Raw genomic sequence first — 19,059 nt, forward strand, 5'->3', positions numbered from 1 at the left:
CCTGGGGGCTGAGCACCACGGACGCCAGTTCTCAGCACGCCCAGCTCCCACTCAGCCGCCACCATGTCTCTGACCAGGGCTGAGAGGACCATCGTCGTGTCCATGTGGGGCAAGATCTCCACACAGGCAGACATCATCGGCACCGAGGCCCTGGAGAGGTGAGCGCCAGGTGGGAGGGATGGAGCCTGGTAGGGGACAGTGTGGGTCAGTGAGGACAGGGGTCAGTAGGGAGGGGTCAGGGAGGATGGGTCAGCGAGGAGGGTCAGTGAGGAGGGGACAGTGAGGAGGGTCAGTGAGGAAGGGTCGGTGAGGAGGGGTCAGTGAGGACGGGACACTGAGGATGGTCAGTGAGGAGGGGTCAGTGAGGAGGGGTCAGTGAGGAGGGGAAACTGAGGATGGTCAGTGAGGAGGGGACCGTGAGGAGGTGACACTGAGGATGGTCAGTGAGGAGGGGTCAGTGAGGAGGGGACTGTGAGGAGGTGACACTGAGGATGGTCACTGAGGAGGGGACAGTGAGGAGGGACAGTGAGGAGGTGACACTGAGGAGGGGACAGTGAGGAGGGGACATATGCAGGTTCAGTAAGCATGAGCAGCGGTGAGGCGGGTGCACGGTGGTCAGCGGGCAGGAAGAGGAGGGGAATGGGGAGGGTGATGAGGGTCGATTGTGTCTCTCCCTCCGCGCCCAGCACCCAGGTCTCCACAATCATTGCTGATTGAATGAGTGAGTGAAGGAAGGGACGAATGACTGGAGGAGGGGCGGTGAGGGTGAGGTGGGCCGGGCCATACTGGAGCCGGGGCAACAGCTGAAGTCCGCAATACCGATCCTGTCTGTCTTTAAAATGTTCATATTGGGGTCAAGTTGCATTTTTTGCCCTAATATTTACGTTTTAACTCCCGCGTGCATACGTGACGTGTTCCGGCCCGCCCCGCCCGCAGGCTCTTCTCCAGCTACCCCCAGACCAAGACCTACTTCCCGCACTTCGACCTGCATGCGGGCTCCGCGCAGCTGCGCGCGCACGGCTCCAAGGTGGTGGCCGCCGTGGGCGACGCGGTCAAGAGCATCGACAACGTGGCGGGCGCCCTCTCCAAGCTGAGCGAGCTGCACGCCTACGTGCTGCGCGTGGACCCGGTCAACTTCAAGGTGGGCGCGGGGCGGGGCCCGGGGCGGGGCGGGGTCCGGGGGCGGGGCTGGGTGCCCGCCGCTCGCACCGCGCCCGCCCTGAGCCGCCCTGTCGCCCCAGCTGCTGTCCCACTGCCTGCTGGTCACGGTGGCCTCGCACTTCCCTGCCGACTTCACGGCCGACGCGCACGCCGCCTGGGACAAGTTCCTGTCCATTGTGTCCCGCGTCCTGACCGAGAAGTACCGCTGAGGATGCCTCCCGACCCCCAGGGCAGGCTTCGAGTCCTCCCCTTCCCCTGCACCCTCTTACGATTCCACCCGGGACCCCCAATAAATGGATGAGGATGGAGGGAGCCTGGTCGTGCGTCTCAGTATTGGGGGAAGCGGAGGAGAATGAAGGGAGGGAATGGCGGCTTCGCAGGAACACGGCCGACCCTAGTGTCACCCCCGGCCTGGAGGTCACTCCAAGGGTGCTTTGGGGGCGGTCCTTGGTCCTGAGGACCCCAGAGTCGCGACCGGAGGGAGCAGAACAGCCCAGGACCGCCCACGCCGTTTTCTCGGGTCAGACCTGAGTTTGTGCCTCTTTCCCGCCTCCCAAATCACCTAGTCTGTCGCTTCAGTCAGCGTATTGTGTGTATATGTAGGGTATGTGTAGGGACTCAGGGGCCTTTCCTCAAAGCTTGTTGTCACAGCTCACGCACTGAGAGGACCCTTGATACCTCCTGGCCCTCCGAGCTCTTTCTCCCAATCCCTCCATCGGCTCCCTGTGGAATAATTGTAGATCCCCCTAAAGTCTGCTGCCAAGGCACACACACACGGCGTGATTCAGTTCCTCCGCGGTGACAGGGACCTGGGTTGGCAACCAGGGTCCCCAGGATCGCGCCGCGCTCCTGAAGATAAGGGCGGGCAGGGCGCCGGGGGCAGGGCCGCTATAAGGAGGCCGGGACTGCGGGCGCGGCCCCCAGAGCACGCCACGCCAACGCCATGCTCAGCGCCCAAGAGCGCGCCCACGTAGCACAGGTCTGGGACCTGATCGCCGGCCATGAGGCGCCCTTCGGGGCGGAGCTTCTGCTCAGGTGGGTTGGGGCTGGGTCTCCAGAACCGCAGCGAGGCGGAGACTGGGGTGTTGAGCCTGAGTCGGGAGTGGGGCGGGCCTGACCGGGGTTTCGCGGGGTCTGGGCGGCGCAGACGCTGGAGGGACCGCCCTCCCTCCTCACCCTTGCTCTCGCAGACTCTTCACGGTGTACCCCAGCACCAAAGCCTACTTTAAGCATCTGGGGGACCGCCCTGACGAGGTGCAGCTGCTGAGCCACGGACAACGCGTGCTCGAGGCGGTGGGAGTGGCCGTCCGGCACATGGACAACCTGCGCGCGGCCCTGAGTCCGCTTGCCGAGCTGCACGCACATGTGCTGCGCGTGGACCCCACCAACTTCCCAGTGAGCCACCCCGGGACGCAGCAGGGTTCGCGCGCGCAGCCGAGGTGGGGAGGCATTCGGCAAGGAATTGGCGAGGACAGAGCTCTTCTCACCAGCCTTTTCTCCCGCAGCTGCTGACCCAGTGTTTCCAGGTGGTGCTGGCCTCCCACCTGCAGGGCGAGTTCACGGTGGAGATGCAGGCGGTGTGGGATAAGTTCCTGACGGGCCTGGCGGTAGTGCTGACAGAGAAGTACCGCTGAGTTCTGTGCTCCAGGTCTAGGTCTGCGCATGTCAATAAACAAGCCTCAAAAGGCTGGACCCCACGCAGGTGTGGTCTTTGGGGAGCGGGCGGACTGACGTCACAGTTGCCGGGCAGAGAAGCTCCGGGTCCTGAGGGGAGCCTCGCGGAATCTTAGGGCAGGATCCCCAACCTTTGCTGACAATGGAACCAGGGGCACAGGAACGGGACCTTGGGCACTCAACAAACCCTGAACAAGGACAGTTCCCGGTCTGACAGTCTGGGGGTCTGGGCTGGGTGTGTACACCCAGAGGCTTGCACAGAACAGTTGCCCTCCCGGGGCAGGGGAATGTGGTGGGGCCGAGCGCGTGCTCGGATGGGGGAAGGGTCTTTAGCTTCATCTCGCATCTGACACCCGTGCGGTGCCGTACCATTCGCAAAGCACGTCCTCAGTCACACACTCATTCATCTCTGTCCCTACCTCGCTCCGGGAACTGCAAGCCTCAATCTTCGCCTCTTTAACAGACAGGCAGGGCACTGAGGCCTAGGGGGCAAGTTTCTGGCCTGAGGTCAAACAGACTTTGTGGCCCAGGGCTCCACGGACCCTCATCTCTGTCCTTTCCCATCTTCTCCCCTACCTCCAGCGCTCACTCTGTAGTTGCCTTGCCCTGGTCCGAGTTAGTCCCTTCCTCTGAATCTCCTGGGGCAGGGAGTGGGGGTAGGAAGGAAGACCTCTACGGCCACAACCCGTGTCACGTCAACATGAGGTGCGATACTAGGCTTGTCCCTAAGCGAGCTGAGCCTAATGCATCCGATGGAAAATCCCCAACCTCGCTGGGTCTTGAAATAATTTAGAAGATCCTAATGTAGGGTGGGTGCCTGGCAGGCCCATGGCCACCCAAACCCCACCCCAGCTCCAGCCGCCCCGCTCAGTCTCTGGGGTCCCTGGGCCATGGTGCCCCACCTTACACACACACACACACACACACACACACACACACACGTGCCCTGTCAATCTGTCTTCTCTCTGCAGCACTGGTGCAGGGATCTTAGTGCTCCATTTAGATAGAGCCTCTGCGAATGCAGGAGCCTGACCCTAGGAGCTCTCCAAACTCTGAATGAGAATGGTTCCCTGGCTGACAATCTCACATCTGTGCAGGGCCGGGAAGTGGGGGACCAAGTCCAAAGCAGGGGGTGGGGAGGGGCTGCTGGATGCTAAGCCCTGACCCTGGCTGGGTGGAATGCCCCCGCCGTCCATGACAACACCTGCTAACCCGCGCTGCCCCAGGGCCTGCCCACCATTGTGGGTACGCTGCTTAAAGGACTTCCCCCCTGTTACATCCTGCACCCACATTATTTACATGGGCAGTTTACAGCTCTTCATCCTGGAGAAAAGTTTAGTATGAAAGCAGCTTGTTTCACTTCGGAAAAGATTGTGCTCCTCTCCAAGACTGGCAAATAGACACCTCGAGGCTACCCCAGCTGGGGACAAACTCGGGTGCCAGTGGGTTTGGGTGGCTCGGAAACATGTGTGAGCTCCCAGATCCACAGGAGCGGGAAAAGAGAGGGCCCTAGAGAGCTGGATCTAGGCAGCTCTAGGCAGGACTGGGTGGGGCCCGCTTGGGACTCCAGCACTCCTGCACCCTCTGGAGACCAAGCTTTCCAGGCTGGCACCTCCTGGCTCCGTGCCAGCCAATGAGCACAGCACGATCGGGTGTGTCCCTCGCGCCCCAGGCATAAAGGCTCGCGCACTCCGAGCTCTGCACGCTTCTGGTCCTGACCCAGACTCAGAGAGAACCCACCATGGTGCTGTCTCCCACCGACAAGAGCAACGTCAAGGCCACCTGGGCTAAGATTGGCAACCACGGTGCAGAGTATGGCGCAGAGGCCTTGGAGAGGTGAGCAGCCCACCTGCCTGGCTGGGACCGGGGCCGGTCGCCCCATCGCGTCCTGGTCCTGGGCCGACCGGCCTAAGCCCGGCTCTCCCGCCTCTTCTCCACTCAGGATGTTCATGAACTTCCCCAGCACCAAGACCTACTTCCCCCACTTCGACCTGGGACACGACTCCGCCCAGGTCAAGGGCCACGGCAAGAAGGTGGCCGATGCGCTGACCAAAGCCGCTGGCCACATGGACAACCTGCTCGATGCCTTGTCTGATCTGAGTGACCTGCACGCCCACAAGCTGCGTGTGGACCCGGTCAACTTCAAGGTGAGCTCGCGGGCCGGGCCGGGAGAGATCTGAGCTAGGAAGGCAGAGAGTGCGGTGGGGCTCCAGAGGTGGAGCACGGCGGTGCCCCCCAACCCCACGCCCCCTGACACCCCCTCTCTCCGCAGCTCCTGAGCCACTGCCTGCTGGTGACCCTGGCTCTCCACCTCCCCGCCGAGTTCACCCCCTCGGTCCATGCCTCCCTGGACAAGTTCTTGGCCAGTGTGAGCACCGTGCTGACCTCCAAATACCGTTAAGCTGGAGCCTCCGCGATCCCTACCCTGGCCTGGGGCCCTCTGGAGCTCTGGGCACCCTCACTTCCCAATCTTTGAATAAAGTCTGAGTGGGCTGCAGCCTCTGTAGCCTTGGTTCTCTGTGTCCACGAACCGTACCGGGGTCGGGGTGGTTCCCAGCAGCAAGGAGTGGGAGTGCGGACGAGGGACGGGAGCTAAGGCTGAGGCCTCCCAGAATCTGCTGAACCAAGTGAACCAAGCTCTGACTTGCAAGGGCTCTCCTAAAATGGCCACCCTGTTTTGCAGTTTCTCTGATCCCCCTTAAAGATAGTTAGATCCAAGCAAACAAACCACACAAATAGGCTTTTCCTGGTGCAAATGTAGGAGCTGGACAACCTCCCTGAATTTCCACTTCCTTCCTACCAGAGGGAAGGTGAGTTGGAATAGGGGTCGAAGGCCCAGGCACCCTTCCTGGGGTCACAGTAACTCCCTGCGGTGGTGTGGAGGGAGGCGGGAAGTCAGGGAAGAAGAGGGGCCTCGAGCTGTCTGCAGCCTTGAGCAGAGTTCCTCTCTCCCTTGTCCCTGTAGTCCCAGATACACCTGAATAGCTGACTGTGCACCCAGCCCTGTGATCCCAGCTCGTCATGCACCCCACCCCCAACCTCTAGCCCCAGGCTCCTGGGGTCTCCCGGCAGTTCTGCCTTGGTGCTGTGAGCAACCTTCACAAAGGCCCCCATCCCACGCGCCAGTGCCCCGGACTCCACGCTGAAACCTTGCACACCCTACCCACCCTGTAGCTCTTAGGGACCCTATCAGCACCTCCAGCCCAGCCCTCATCTTCAGGTCAACACCCAGCGCTGGATAAAAGTTTGGGGAGGGTGGTGGGGCCCCTGCTCACCACTTTCTTTCTGGACAAGGACCTCTTTGAACAGCTGGGGAGTGGCTTCCCCCTCTCCACCACGCACTCTTCCTCTGCCCCACAGTCCAATTCACTTTCATTTAAATATAGAAAAACACTGAAGAATTAAATTAAAATCCACCCATGGTTTTTTTCACACACACGCGCACACCCTCTTTGTGTGATTCAAAGGAGGGAGAGAGTCCCTCTGTCCTGTCCACCTAACCCCCGCAGAAAGAGCCAAGGCTCACAGTTTGGGACTGAGCCCACTGGCTCCTATCCTGTGCTGAGGGGACACAGCTACGTCTACAACTGTACTTTTTTTTGGTCAAAAATACCATTCTACCTTAGGCATTTTCTTCTTCAACCTGCTCTTCTCACTGAACTGTGTCTCCTCTACCTGTCTTCTGGCCAATTCATTCAGCTCTGTCTCACTTCATATATTTGTTGGTCATTTTGATATTTCCATTAATTTCCTGTTAAAATCCTCTGTCAACTGTTCTCATAAGTCATTTGTCTTTTCCTTATATCTTTGTGGGAGGTCTTCCCATATTATGAATGTAAGACATCAGCTGAGAAATGTTCCTCAAATCTTGCCTTAAAAGGGCCGGGGTGGGGACCTCCCTGGCAGTTCAGTGGTTAAGATGCTGCACTTCCACTGCAGGGTGCACGGATTCGATCCCTGGTCGAGGGACTAAGATCCCGCATGCCCCGCGGCTCGTCCCCCCCCCCCAAAAAAGAAAAGGCTGGGGTGCAGCAACTACCACCCTGGAAGAAGAAACTTGAACCCGGAGTCCCCCAGCCGGAGGGATTCCAGGAGAGATTTGTTGAGGACATGTGAGCGATGCGCACACGTCTTCTGTGCATCCGTCTCTGGCCTGAACTAGACGCACTGAATCGCCCATTCATTCACTGATTCTGCCCAAATTTAAAATGCCTAGCGTGTGCCAAGCCTAGGTCCAGGGTGGGTGGGACGGGATGACCTACTCCCTTCCATCCCTCGGGGGTTCTAAAGGGTGGAAGAGCGGGCATCCACCCCGCTCCACAAACCGGCCCCCGCCAGCTGGGACCAGGATATCACTTCCGGGGAAGGTGGACGCAGCGGGCGGGAAGCAGCCGGTGGGAGGGAGAACACCCTGGCCAGAGTCTCCAGGTCCCTCCACAAACTGGGAGCGAAGCACCCACCGCTCAGCCAGGCGCAGACCTTGCGCCGCGCGCCCCCTGCTGTCCAGGTCCAAAGGCGCATCCCGGCCCCGCGCCAGCCAATGAGCGCGGCGCGATCGGGCGTGCCCCTCGCGCCCCAGGCATAAAGGCTCGCGCACTCCGAGCTCTGCACGCTTCTGGTCCTGACCCAGACTCAGAGAGAACCCACCATGGTGCTGTCTCCCACCGACAAGAGCAACGTCAAGGCCACCTGGGCTAAGATTGGCAACCACGGTGCAGAGTATGGCGCAGAGGCCTTGGAGAGGTGAGCAGCCCACCTGCCTGGCTGGGACCGGGGCCGGTCGCCCCATCGCGTCCTGGTCCTGGGCCGACCGGCCTAAGCCCGGCTCTCCCGCCTCTTCTCCACTCAGGATGTTCATGAACTTCCCCAGCACCAAGACCTACTTCCCCCACTTCGACCTGGGACACGACTCCGCCCAGGTCAAGGGCCACGGCAAGAAGGTGGCCGACGCGCTGACCAAAGCCGTTGGCCACATGGACAACCTGCTCGATGCCTTGTCTGATCTGAGTGACCTGCACGCCCACAAGCTGCGTGTGGACCCGGTCAACTTCAAGGTGAGCTCGCGGGCCGGGCCGGGAGAGATCTGAGCTAGGAAGGCAGAGAGTGCAGTGGGGCTCCAGAGGTGGAGCACGGCGGTGCCCCCCAACCCCACGCCCCCTGACACCCCCTCTCTCCGCAGCTCCTGAGCCACTGCCTGCTGGTGACCCTGGCTCTCCACCTCCCCGCCGAGTTCACCCCCTCGGTCCATGCCTCCCTGGACAAGTTCTTGGCCAGTGTGAGCACCGTGCTGACCTCCAAATACCGTTAAGCTGGAGCCTCCGCGATCCCTACCCTGGCCTGGGGCCCTCTGGAGCTCTGGGCACCCTCACTTCCCAATCTTTGAATAAAGTCTGAGTGGGCTGCAGCCTCTGTAGCTTCAGTTCTCTGTGTCCACGAACCACACCAGGGGTCGGAGTGGTTCTCTTTGCCTTGGACCAAGCAACTCTCCGAGGCAGGTGAAGAGAGGGAAGGGGAAAACAGTACAGAAGAGTGGGTTGGAGCCAGTCCCACTGCCACTGCCCGGGATTCCCTGGGCAGCCCTCACCCTCACCCTGGAGTGACTTGCTGAGTACATCCGCCCTTTACCGAATTAATTCTAGAGACTTGCATATTCATCACGGGTTTGCTCAAATAATGGGTTTGTTTCCTGTCTTTACATTTTATGGCACACACACTTGTGCTGAGAGTTGGTGGACCTCCAGCCTAGGACCTTGGAGCTTTCCCAGGGCTCTTCCCAGAGTTGGGTGGTGGGGAGAACACAGAGATCACACTTCTTCAGAGGCTCACTGAGTGCCCCCTCCCCATCAAGTGCCTCCCAAGTACATGCACAGTCTAGAGGAAATTGGGGTGAGCAGTGCCATTGCAGAGCCAGGCAATTTCCTGGATATGCCCCTTTCACCTGGTACACCCCCCAGGACACTCACAGGGTCTAAAGGCCTGATTTGGGGTGTCCAGCTCAGGATCCACTGCATCACCCTGAGGCCCACTGACTCCCCCCAGTGCAGCAGTGGAGAAGAGAGCCCGGGGTGGGGGTGGGGGTGGGGCGCCTGCACTCCGATGTGTTCCTTCCCATGGAGAATGCCCCTAGTGCCCCTAGTGTCCAGTCCTGGTAGTCGTCCAGCCCTGAGCCCCCGACTGAGAGCAGTGTCCTTTCTTCCCTGGGCCCAAGTGTCATCCTCAGAAAATGCGATGGCGGGTTCCCTGACTCAGTGTGTCATGCTTTTAGCACAGCTGGTGGCACAGTATGAACTCTGTAAGAGGCAGTCTTCCTTATTTTATTATTAGGAAAAATGAGGGCCTGGGCTAAAAGTGGAAACAACCCAGATGTCCATCAGCAGATGAGTGGACAAACAAAATGTGATCTATCTTTCCATAAAATGGAATGTTATCCATCCATAAAAAGCAACGAAGTGTCACTACACGCTACAACATGGATAAACCTCGGAAACATGCTAAGTGAAAGAAGCCAGACACAAAAGACCATATATTGCATGATTCTATTCACATGAAATGTCCAGAATAGGCAAATGCACAGAGACAGAAAGACTGGTAATGGCCAGGGGCTGGAGGGCAGGGGTTATGGACTGACTGCTAATGGGGACAGAGTTTCTATTTGGGACCATGAAAACGTTCTGGAACTGGACAGTGGTGATGGTTGCACACACTGTGAATGTAATTAAAGACACTGAATTGTACACCTTAAAATAGCTAAGACAGTAAAATTTATGTTATATGAATTTCAACGCAATTAAAAAAAAAAAGGATGTATAGTGATGCCTGGCACAGCATGAGTGCTGCATAGGTATTAGCTATTATTTGGGGATATATCCCAGGCACCCAATATAAATGCTCATTGTCAGAAAGGGGCGTCTGTTATGAACCAGGCACAGCCTTGGAAAGAAGAAATTGTTATTACCTTCCTTATATACCATAAATGAGAAAATAGACTCAGAAAGGTGTCATAATAGACTCGGGAGGGAGGTAGAATAAGCTGACGTTCAATGCCAAAATCCATGCTAAAATTCAGGGCTACCTAATATTAATGATACATACTAAATATTAGTTTCCATAGAGTAAACCTTCAAAAATAGGGGCCTCAGAGTCCAGGGCGATTAGGAAGGCCCCAGGTCGGAGCAGACGCTCCGTGGAGCGGTCCGGGCCCCTGGGGCCAGATTCTGCGACCAGAGGCACGGCGAACCCCGGAGGCCAAGGGGACCACGGGCAGATACGCGCAGGCGCAACCCGGGCTTCATCAAGGCGCCGAGCGCGCGGCCGGCCGGGCTCCACGATGGTGCTGGAGGCGGCGGACCAGGCTGCGGTGCGCGCGCTGTGGCTGAAGCTGGGTAGCAACGTCGGCGTCTACACGACCGAGGCCCTGGAGAGGTGCGCACAGGCCCCGACCTCCCCTGCCTTCAGCCCGCTCGGGAAAGCGTCCTCCTTCCTCCCCAGCCTGACTCGCCGTTCCTCCCGCAGGACCTTCCTGGCCTTCCCTTCCACCAAGACCTACTTCCTCCACCTGGACCTGAGCCCCGGCTCCGCCCAGGTCAGAGCGCACGGCCAGAAAGTGGCCGACGCGCTGACTCTCGCCGTGGACCACCTGGACGACCTGCCCGGCGCCCTGTCGGCTCTGCGCGAGCTGCACGCGAACAAGCTGCGCGTGAACCCCGTCAAGTTCAAGGTGAGCTCGCCGGCGGGGCCTGACCCCTGTCGCCGGGGGAGGGGGCTCCCGTCAGGGAAGGGGTGTGCACCCGCGTGGGAACGACTCCCTCTTTCCGCAGCTGCTGGTCCACTGCCTGCTGGTGACCCTCGCCCGGCACTACCCCGGAGACTTCAGCCCCTCCCTGCAGGCCTCGCTGGACAAGTTTCTGAGCCACGTGATCTCGGCGCTGGTCCCCAACTGTCACTAAAGTGGGAGGGTGGTCGCGTGGGGCTCGTATTTGAGTAAAGTCCGCGGACAAAGCCTCACGTGCGCGCGTGTTCTCTCTAGGGGAGCGCGCCCTGGGCCTGACAAGGGGCGGGGGCGCCCCTCCCAAAGGAAGTAGGGGGTCTGAGGAAGGCCGAGTCTCACTCCCAATTGTCAGATCCCAGCGCGGACGCCCCCCGAACCCCGGCAGCCTGAGGCAAGTCTGGACAGCGGGTCCCAAATCCCAAGTGGTAAACCCCGACTCGCCATGCCCTTGGGCGCGGCCACTTAGCGGTGCAGACCCGGGGCTTCGGCCGCTCGGGAAGGGGTGGCAGGTGGCGGTCACAGGCACAAGCTGGCGAGGCCAGACCCTCCTCCGGGCTCCCCACTTTGGACACCTCAGATCCACCTAGAACCGCGCGGCACAGCCTGCAAGAAAATTAGGGACCGGCGCCCCTGCCGGCGCGGACCGGAACTCCGCCTCCGGAACGTGCTGGGGACTTTGGGTAACCGGTAGGCTTGGGGTCAAAGGCGCCTTTGCCAGACTCTGGACCTGGTGGAAGGAGGTGGCTCCTGCAGCGGACAGGGCGGACCAGGGAGCCGTCAGAGAGCCCCTGCCCACATGCCACACTTCTCAGGAGGCAGACCTCAGAGCGCCTTCCTTTAAAAAATTCGGAGAACTACTCCACTTGCTGCACCTGCCTGTGTATCCCAGTGGGCCCAGCACATCCATTATTCCTTCACTCCCCACTTGACACATGGGGAAACTGTGTGAACAAATGGAGGGCATGGGAGTCCCATCCAAGAATACGTGTGACATGCACAGACAGGAGTCCCCTCTTATCCTGAGGGATATATTCCAAGACCCCCAGTGGATGCCTGAAACCTCAGTACCGAACCTGAAGCGTGCTATGTTTTTTCCCATATGTACACACCTACAATAAATTTAATTTATAATTAGGTACAGTAAGAGAGTAACAGCAATAACTAATAAGACGATAACAATGTACTGTAATAAAAGCTATGTGAATGTGGTCTCTCTCTTTCAAAATATCTTGCTGTGCAAATTTGATACCTTTTCCATCTCAATACCAGAGCAGTTACCACGCACTGTGGCTGTAACTTTTGCAGTTTGAAGTGAGACAGCAAAACAGCATGAATTTTTTTCCTTCTTCACAATTTCACAGATAGAAGATTCGTTCTTACCATAGATCTTAGCAACCTCAGCATACGATTTTTTTCTTTCCTTATTAAGTCTGGAACTTTTAGCTTTATTAATTTAATTAATTTATTTTTGTCTGTGTTGGCTCTTCGTTCCTGTGTGAGGGCTTTCTCTAGTTGCAGAGAGCGGGGGCTACTCTTCGTTGCGTTGCGCAAGCTTCTCATTGCGGTGGCTTCTCTTGTTGCGGAGCACAGGCTCTAGGCATGCGGGCTTCAGTAGTTGTGGCTCACCGGCTCTAGAGCGCAGGCTCAGTAGCTGTAGCATGCACAGGCTTAGTTGCTCTGCAGCATGTGGGATCTTCCCCGGCCAGAGCTAGAACCCGTGTCCCCTGCATTGGCAGGCAGATTCTTAACCACTGCACCACCAGGGAAGCCCTAGCTTTTCATTTAAAGGAAGCACGTGAGGTCTTCTCTTTGGCACATCACTCCTCTTGTGCTTTGAGGCCATTATTAAGTAAAATAAGGATCACTTTGAACACAAGCACTGAGATGCTGAGACAGTCTATCTGATAACAGAGAGGGCTATTCAGTGACAAATGGGTGGTACACACCGGACAAAGGGATGGTTCACATCCCAGGCGAGATGCAGTGCGACACTGGAGATTTCATCACAATACTAGAATGCACATTTTAAAACTTACGAATTATTTCTGGAATTTTCCATTTAACATTTCTGGACTTGGGTGGACTGTGGATAACTGAAAGCATGGAAAGTGAAACAGTGGATAAGAAGGGAATAGAGGGCTTCCCTGGCAGCACAGTGGTTAAGAATCCGCCTGCCAATGCAGGGGACACGGGTTCGAGCCCTGGTCTGGGAAGATCCCACATGCCTCGGAGCAACTAAGCCCGTGCACCACAACTACTGAGCCTGCGCTCTAGAGCCCGCAAACCACAACTACTGAGCCCACGTGCCACAACTACTGAAGTCCGCACACCTAGAGCCCGTGCTCCGCAACGAGAAGCCGCCATAATGAGAAGCCCTCGCACTGCAACAAAGAGTAGCCCCTGCTCACTGCAACTAGAGAAAGCCCGTGTGCAGCAACGAAGACCCAACACAGCAAAAAATTAATTTAAAAAAAATAAAAAGGGAATAGACATACCACACACACACACACACGCACACACACACAGGTGCAAACACCCACAGGCAGAACAGCCCCACAGAGACATGTGACAAGGTAGCATGTAATGTAAGCCTTCCAGGTCCTTCTAGGCACATGTGCAGAGATTTTCTTTTTTTTTCTTTTGGCCGTGCAGTGCAGCAGGTGGGATCTTAGTTCCCCAACCAGGGATCGAACTCATGCTTCCTGCCGTGGAAGAACAGAGTCTTAACCACTGGACCACCAGGGAAGTTCCTTGGAGAGATTTTCTTAAGAAATGGTATCCTCAAAGTGTCACTGGAAAAAATGGACACACTGGATGATATAAAGAGCAAAAACTTGGTATGGGAGGAAAAGACACCATAAACAAAGTTAAAAGAGGAACTGGGAGAAAAATATTTGCCACAAATAGCAAAGGGTTATTATCTTTTTCTTTACAAGATCCAAATTCTTCTTTCCCACCCCCTCTACATTTTTTTTTTTTTTTTTTAAAACACCAGTCAACCCAATAGAAAAATAAGCCAAAGGACAAACAGGCAACTCATAGTGTACCAACGACCAAGAGACATTTGCAAAGATGCATAAAGACATGCAAATTAAAATGCTCATTAACAAGACACCTGTCATGGAAATATTTAAAAAGGCAAGATCCGATACACTCCTGGTGGAAGTTTTAGTATAACCTTTTGGGAGGTAATTCAGATGTATACAGTTGTGGGCTGGTAAACATTTAAATAACTGGCACTCAGGAAGAACGGAATGGGAACTGATTTGTAGCCAATTTCCGTGGTACAACTACTGCCATCATGCCATCATGGTTGATTCAGGCTATCAAACAGGTTATCACTGAATGGAAAATTAGGAAGAGATATATAGGGACTTCCCTGGCGGACCAGTGGTTAAGACTCTGTGCTTCCACTGCAGCGGGGTGCCGGTTCAATCCCTGGTCGGGGAACTAAGATCCCGCATGCTGCATGGCTCGGCAAAAAAAAAAAAAGAGTGATTCGGTTTCACCTTTTTTAAAAAAAAAAAAAAAAAAAAGGAAGAGACGTATAGTAGCTGCCATTGTGTAGTATTTCCACTGTCCAGATACAAGAGACGTAAGCATAGATGACAGTAAACTGTAGTAACATAATTAGGAAGTAATTGGCTTTCAGTATTTATTACCTGTTTTTCACATGACCTATTTAGTTGTAAATTACTATAACTTAATTTTTAATAGTGGTTGTGTTTAACAACAAGCTCTCAAAATTCCTACAGCTTAACCTGAGCCAACTTAACCTGTGCAGGCTCCAGCACACCGCTGGCTGTATCCTTTATTTTTTAAAAAATAGTAAATTTCTTTTGGACTTCCCTGGTGGCGCAGTGGTTAAGAATCCACCTGCCAATGCAGGGGACACGGGTTCAAGCCCTGGTCCGGGAAGATCGCACATGCCGCAGAGCAACTAAGCCCGTGCGCCACAACTACTGAGCCTGCGCTCTAGAGCCTGCGAGCCATAACTGTGAGCCCATGTGCCGCAACTACTGAAGGCCATGCGCCTAGAGTTCATGCCCCACAAAAAGAGAAGCCACCGCAATGAGAAGCCCGCACACTGCAACAGAGAGTAGCCCCGACTCACCACAACTAGAGAAAGCCCACGCACAACAACAAAGACCGAACACAGCCATAAATAAATAAATAAATTTATAAAAAATATATATATATATTAAATTTCTTTTATTTCTTTACCCAGGAATAATTCTACATCAAATATCAGTATATAGGGACTTCCCTGGTGGTTCAGTGGTAAAGAATCCACCTTCCAATGCAGGGGACGCGGGTTTGATCCCTGGGCGGGGAACTAAGATCCCACATGCCATGGGGCAACTAAGCCCACACGCTGCAACTACCGAGCTCACACGTGCCTCAATTAGAGAAGAGAAAACCCTCACACCACTAGAGAGAAGCCTGCACGCTACAACGAAAGATCCCGCATGCTACAATGAAAGATCCCGCATGCCTCAATGAAGATCCCGTGTGCCGCAACTAAGACCTGACAGAAAAAAAAAAAAATCAGTATATAATTTATCATTATCACAAAAAGTTATTCTGGAATAAGAGGGAAAAACAATCTCAAAATTCACCCATCATCAGGATGTTCCAATGACCAAATCAACCTCATGTTCACCTTGTTCATCTACAGAACTCATTAATATAACCAAATTTGCCTCACAACTACATATATATATATTTTTTGGTAGGCCCTTCTTGGTTATCTATCTATATTTATTTATTTATTTTTGGCTGTGTTGGGTTTTTGCTGCTGTGCACAGGATTTCTCTAGTTGTGGCGAGCAGGGGCTACTCTTCGCTGCGGTGCGCAGGCTTCTCATTGTGGTGGCTTCTCCTGTTATGGAGCACGGGCTCTAGGTGTGCAGGCTTCAGTAGTTGTGGCACTCAGGCTCTGGAGTGCAGGCTCAGTAGTTGTGGCACACGGGATTAGTTGCTCCATGGCATGTGGGATCTTCCCAGACCAAGGATTGAACCCGTGTCCTCTGCATTGGAAGGCAAAGTCTTAACCACTGCACCACCAGGGAAGTCCCGGCAGGCAGATGCTTAACCACTGCGCCACCAGGGAAGTCCCGGTTATCTATTTTAAATATAGCACTGTGTACATGTCAATCCAAAACTCCCAATCTATCCCCCCACCACCAACCTTACCACTGGTAACCATGTTCTCTAAGTCTGTGAGTCTGCTTCTGTTTTGTAAGTTTATTTGTATCATTTTTTTTTTTAAGATTCCACACATAAGCAATATCGTATGACATTTGTCTTTCTCTGATTTACTTCACTTAGTACGATAATCTCCAGGTCCATCCATGTTGTTGCTAATGGCATTATTTCATTCTTTTTAATGGCTGAGTAATATTCCATTGTATACAGGTACCACATCTTCTTTAACCATTCATCTGTTGATGGACATTTAGGTTGCTTCCATGTCTTGGCTATTGTGAATTGTGCTGCTATGAACACTAGGGTGCATGTACACTTTCGAACCAAGTTTTTCTCCAGATATATGGCCAGGAGTGGGACTGCTGGATCATATGGTAGCTCTATTTTTAGTTTTTTAAGGAACCTCCATAGCGGCTGCACCATCTTACATTCCCACCAACAGTGTAAAGTTCCCTTCTCTCCACACCCTCTCTGGGATTTACTGTTTGTAGATTTTTTGGTGATGGCCATTCTGACTGGTGTGAAGGGATATCTCATTGTAGTTTTCATTTGCATTTCTACAATAATTAGTGATTTTGAACACCTTTTCATGTGCCTCTTGGCCATCTGTATGGCCAAGAGCAATGTCTATTTAAGTCTTCTGTCCATTTTTTGATTGGGTTGTTTGTTTTTATGGTATTGAACCACATGAGCTGTTTGTAAATTAGAAGACTAATCCTTTGTCGGTCTAATTACTCCCAAACTCATTCTATGAGGCCACCATCATCCTAATACGAAAATCAGACAAAGATACCACGAAAAAAGAAAATTACAGGCCAATATCACTGATGAACATAGATGCAAAAATCCTCAACAAAATATTCGCAACCCAAATCCAACAATACATTGAAAGGATCATACACCATGATCAAGTGGGGTTTATCCCAGGGATGCAAGGATTTTTCAGTATCCACAAATCAATCAGTATAATACACCACATCAACAAACTGAAGAATAAAAACCATATGATCATCTCACTAGATGCAGAAGAAGCTTTTGATAAAATTCAACACCCATTTATGATAAAAACTCTCCAGAAAGTGGGCAAAGAAGGAACACACCTCAACATAATAAAGGCCATTTATGACAAACCCACAGCTAACATCATACTCAACAGTGAAAAACTGAAAGCATTTCCTCTAAGATCAGGAACAAGACAAGCAGGATGTCCACTCTCACCACTTTTATTCAACATAGTTTTGCAAGTCCTAGCCACAGCAACCAGAGAAGAAAAAGAAATAAAAGGAATCCCAACTGGAAGAGAAGAAGTAAAATTGTTATTGTTTGCAGGAGACATGATACTATACACAGAAAATTCTAAAGATGCCACCAGAAAACTACTAGAGCTCATCGATGAATTCGGTAAAGTGGCAGCATACAAAATCAATACACAGAAATCTGTTGCATTCCTATACACTAACAACAAAAGATCAGAAAGAGAGTTAAAGAAACAATCCATTTACCATCACATCAAAAAGAATAAAATACCCAGGAATAAACCATACCTAAGGAGACAAGACCTGTACTCTGGAAACTATAAGACACTGATGAAAGAAATCGAAGATGACGCAAACAGATGGAAAGATATACCATGTTCCTGGACTGGAAGAATCAATATTGTCAAAATAAATATACTACCCAAGGCAATCTACTATCAAATTACCAATGGCATTTTTTACAGAACTAGAAGAAAGAAATCTTAAAATTTGTATGGAGACACTAAAGACCCCAAATAGCCAAAGCAATCTTGAGAAAGAAAAACAGAGCTGGAGGAATCAGGTTCCCTGACTTCAGACTATCCTACAAAGCTACAGTCATCAAAACAGTATGGTACCAGCACAAAAAGAAATATAGATCAATGGAACAGGACAGAAAGCCCAAGAGAAACCCACCCACCTAGGGGCACCTAATCTATGACAAAGGAGGCAAGAATATAAAATGGAGAAAAGACAGTCTCTTCAGTAAGTGGTGCTGGGAAAACTGGACAGCTACATGTCAAAGAATGAAGTTAGAACACTCTCTAACACTATATGCAAAAATGAACTCAAAATGGATTAAAGACCTAAACGTAAGGCTAGATACTATAAAACTATTAGAGAAAAACATAGGCAGAACACTGACATAAATTGCAGCAATATCTTTTTCAATCCATCTCCCAGAGTAATGGAAATAAAAACAAAAATAAACAAATGGGACCTAATTAAACTCAAAAGCTTTCACAAAGCAAAGAAAACCATAAACAAAACGAAAAGACAACCCACGGAATGAGAGAAAATATCTGCAAATGATGGTTGTATCCTTTAAATCCAAAAAGTGCAAATTCTCTAGGCCTACAGTCCTGATTCTGGGATTTATCCTGCAGAAAACAGGCACACACACGAAGATGTATGCACAGTGACGTTCTTTGCAGATCTGTTTATCAGAGCAGAGAAATAAAAAGAAAATAAGAAAAAAATATGGTGCACAACCAACACATTCATCAATAGGAGAAAAGTTTAAAAATTAGGGTAGATGACACCATAAAACTCCTAGAAGTAGATGACACCATAAAACTCCTAGAAAAGAACAAAGGCAAAACATTCTCTGACATAAATCATGCCAATGTTTTCTTAGGTCAGTCTCCCAAGGCAATAGAAATAAAGGGAAAAATAAACAAATGGGACCTAATCAAACTTACAAGCTTTTGTACTGCAAAGGAAACCATAAACAAAACGAAAAGACAACCTAGGGACCAGAAGAAAATATTTGCAAATGATGTGACTAACAACAGCTTAATTTCCAAAATGTACAAACAGCTCATACAACTCAATAACTAAAAAACTAACAACCCAATCAAAAAATAGGCAAAAGACCTAAAAAGACATTTCTCCAAAGAAGACATACAGATGGCCAACAGGCACATGAAAAGATACTCAAAATCTCTAATTAGAGAAATGCAAATCAAAACTACAATGAGGTATCACCTCACACCAGTTAGAATGGCCACCATAAAAAAGTCTACAAATAACATGGGAATTCCCTGGCGGTGAGGTGGTTAGTACTCGGTGCTTTCACTGCTGTGGCCCGGGTTCAATCCCTGGTCGGGGATCATCCCAAGAGCCACGCGGTGAGGAGAAAAAAAAAAAAAGCCTATAAATAACAAATGCTGGAGAGGATGTGGAGAAAAGGAAACCCTCTCACACTGTTGGTGGGAATGTAAATTGGTGCAGC

At 52.4% G+C, this 19,059-nt stretch overlaps 5 protein-coding genes across 5 annotated transcripts; all 5 read left to right on the forward strand.

Annotated features, from left to right (window-relative positions):
• Positions 1–1,412, forward strand: HBZ (hemoglobin subunit zeta). The gene is given in 3 exon segments (XM_082359704.1): positions 1–158; positions 937–1,227; positions 1,229–1,412. Coding segments are annotated over 3 exon segments (528 nt in total). The 5' UTR covers positions 1–63; the 3' UTR covers positions 1,371–1,412.
• Positions 1,413–2,060: 648 nt separating this feature from the next.
• On the forward strand, positions 2,061–2,857 carry HBM (hemoglobin subunit mu). Its single transcript, XM_082359839.1, has 3 exons — positions 2,061–2,196; positions 2,352–2,556; positions 2,667–2,857. Exons 1-3 carry the CDS (start codon positions 2,105–2,107, stop codon positions 2,793–2,795), a joined length of 426 nt encoding a protein of 141 aa, XP_082215965.1. The 5' UTR covers positions 2,061–2,104; the 3' UTR covers positions 2,796–2,857.
• Positions 2,858–4,520: 1,663 nt separating this feature from the next.
• On the forward strand, positions 4,521–5,332 carry LOC309613240 (hemoglobin subunit alpha-like). Its single transcript, XM_082359838.1, has 3 exons — positions 4,521–4,671; positions 4,778–4,982; positions 5,108–5,332. Exons 1-3 carry the CDS (start codon positions 4,577–4,579, stop codon positions 5,234–5,236), a joined length of 429 nt encoding a protein of 142 aa, XP_082215964.1. The 5' UTR covers positions 4,521–4,576; the 3' UTR covers positions 5,237–5,332.
• Positions 5,333–7,425: 2,093 nt separating this feature from the next.
• On the forward strand, positions 7,426–8,239 carry LOC309613976 (hemoglobin subunit alpha). The gene is made up of 3 exons (XM_082361612.1): positions 7,426–7,578; positions 7,685–7,889; positions 8,015–8,239. Exons 1-3 carry the CDS (start codon positions 7,484–7,486, stop codon positions 8,141–8,143), a joined length of 429 nt encoding a protein of 142 aa, XP_082217738.1. The 5' UTR covers positions 7,426–7,483; the 3' UTR covers positions 8,144–8,239.
• Positions 8,240–9,016: 777 nt separating this feature from the next.
• HBQ1 (hemoglobin subunit theta 1) lies at positions 9,017–12,051 on the forward strand. The gene is made up of 3 exons (XM_082361613.1): positions 9,017–10,257; positions 10,348–10,552; positions 10,653–12,051. The coding sequence occupies exons 1-3, from the start codon at positions 10,163–10,165 to the stop codon at positions 10,779–10,781; spliced, it is 429 nt and encodes a 142-aa protein (XP_082217739.1). The 5' UTR covers positions 9,017–10,162; the 3' UTR covers positions 10,782–12,051.
• The last annotated feature ends 7,008 nt before the right edge of the window (positions 12,052–19,059 follow it).

Source organism: Balaenoptera borealis, assembly GCF_965194805.1.
Source record: "Balaenoptera borealis genome assembly, chromosome: 16".
NCBI classification, from domain to species: Eukaryota; Metazoa; Chordata; class Mammalia; order Artiodactyla; family Balaenopteridae; genus Balaenoptera; species Balaenoptera borealis.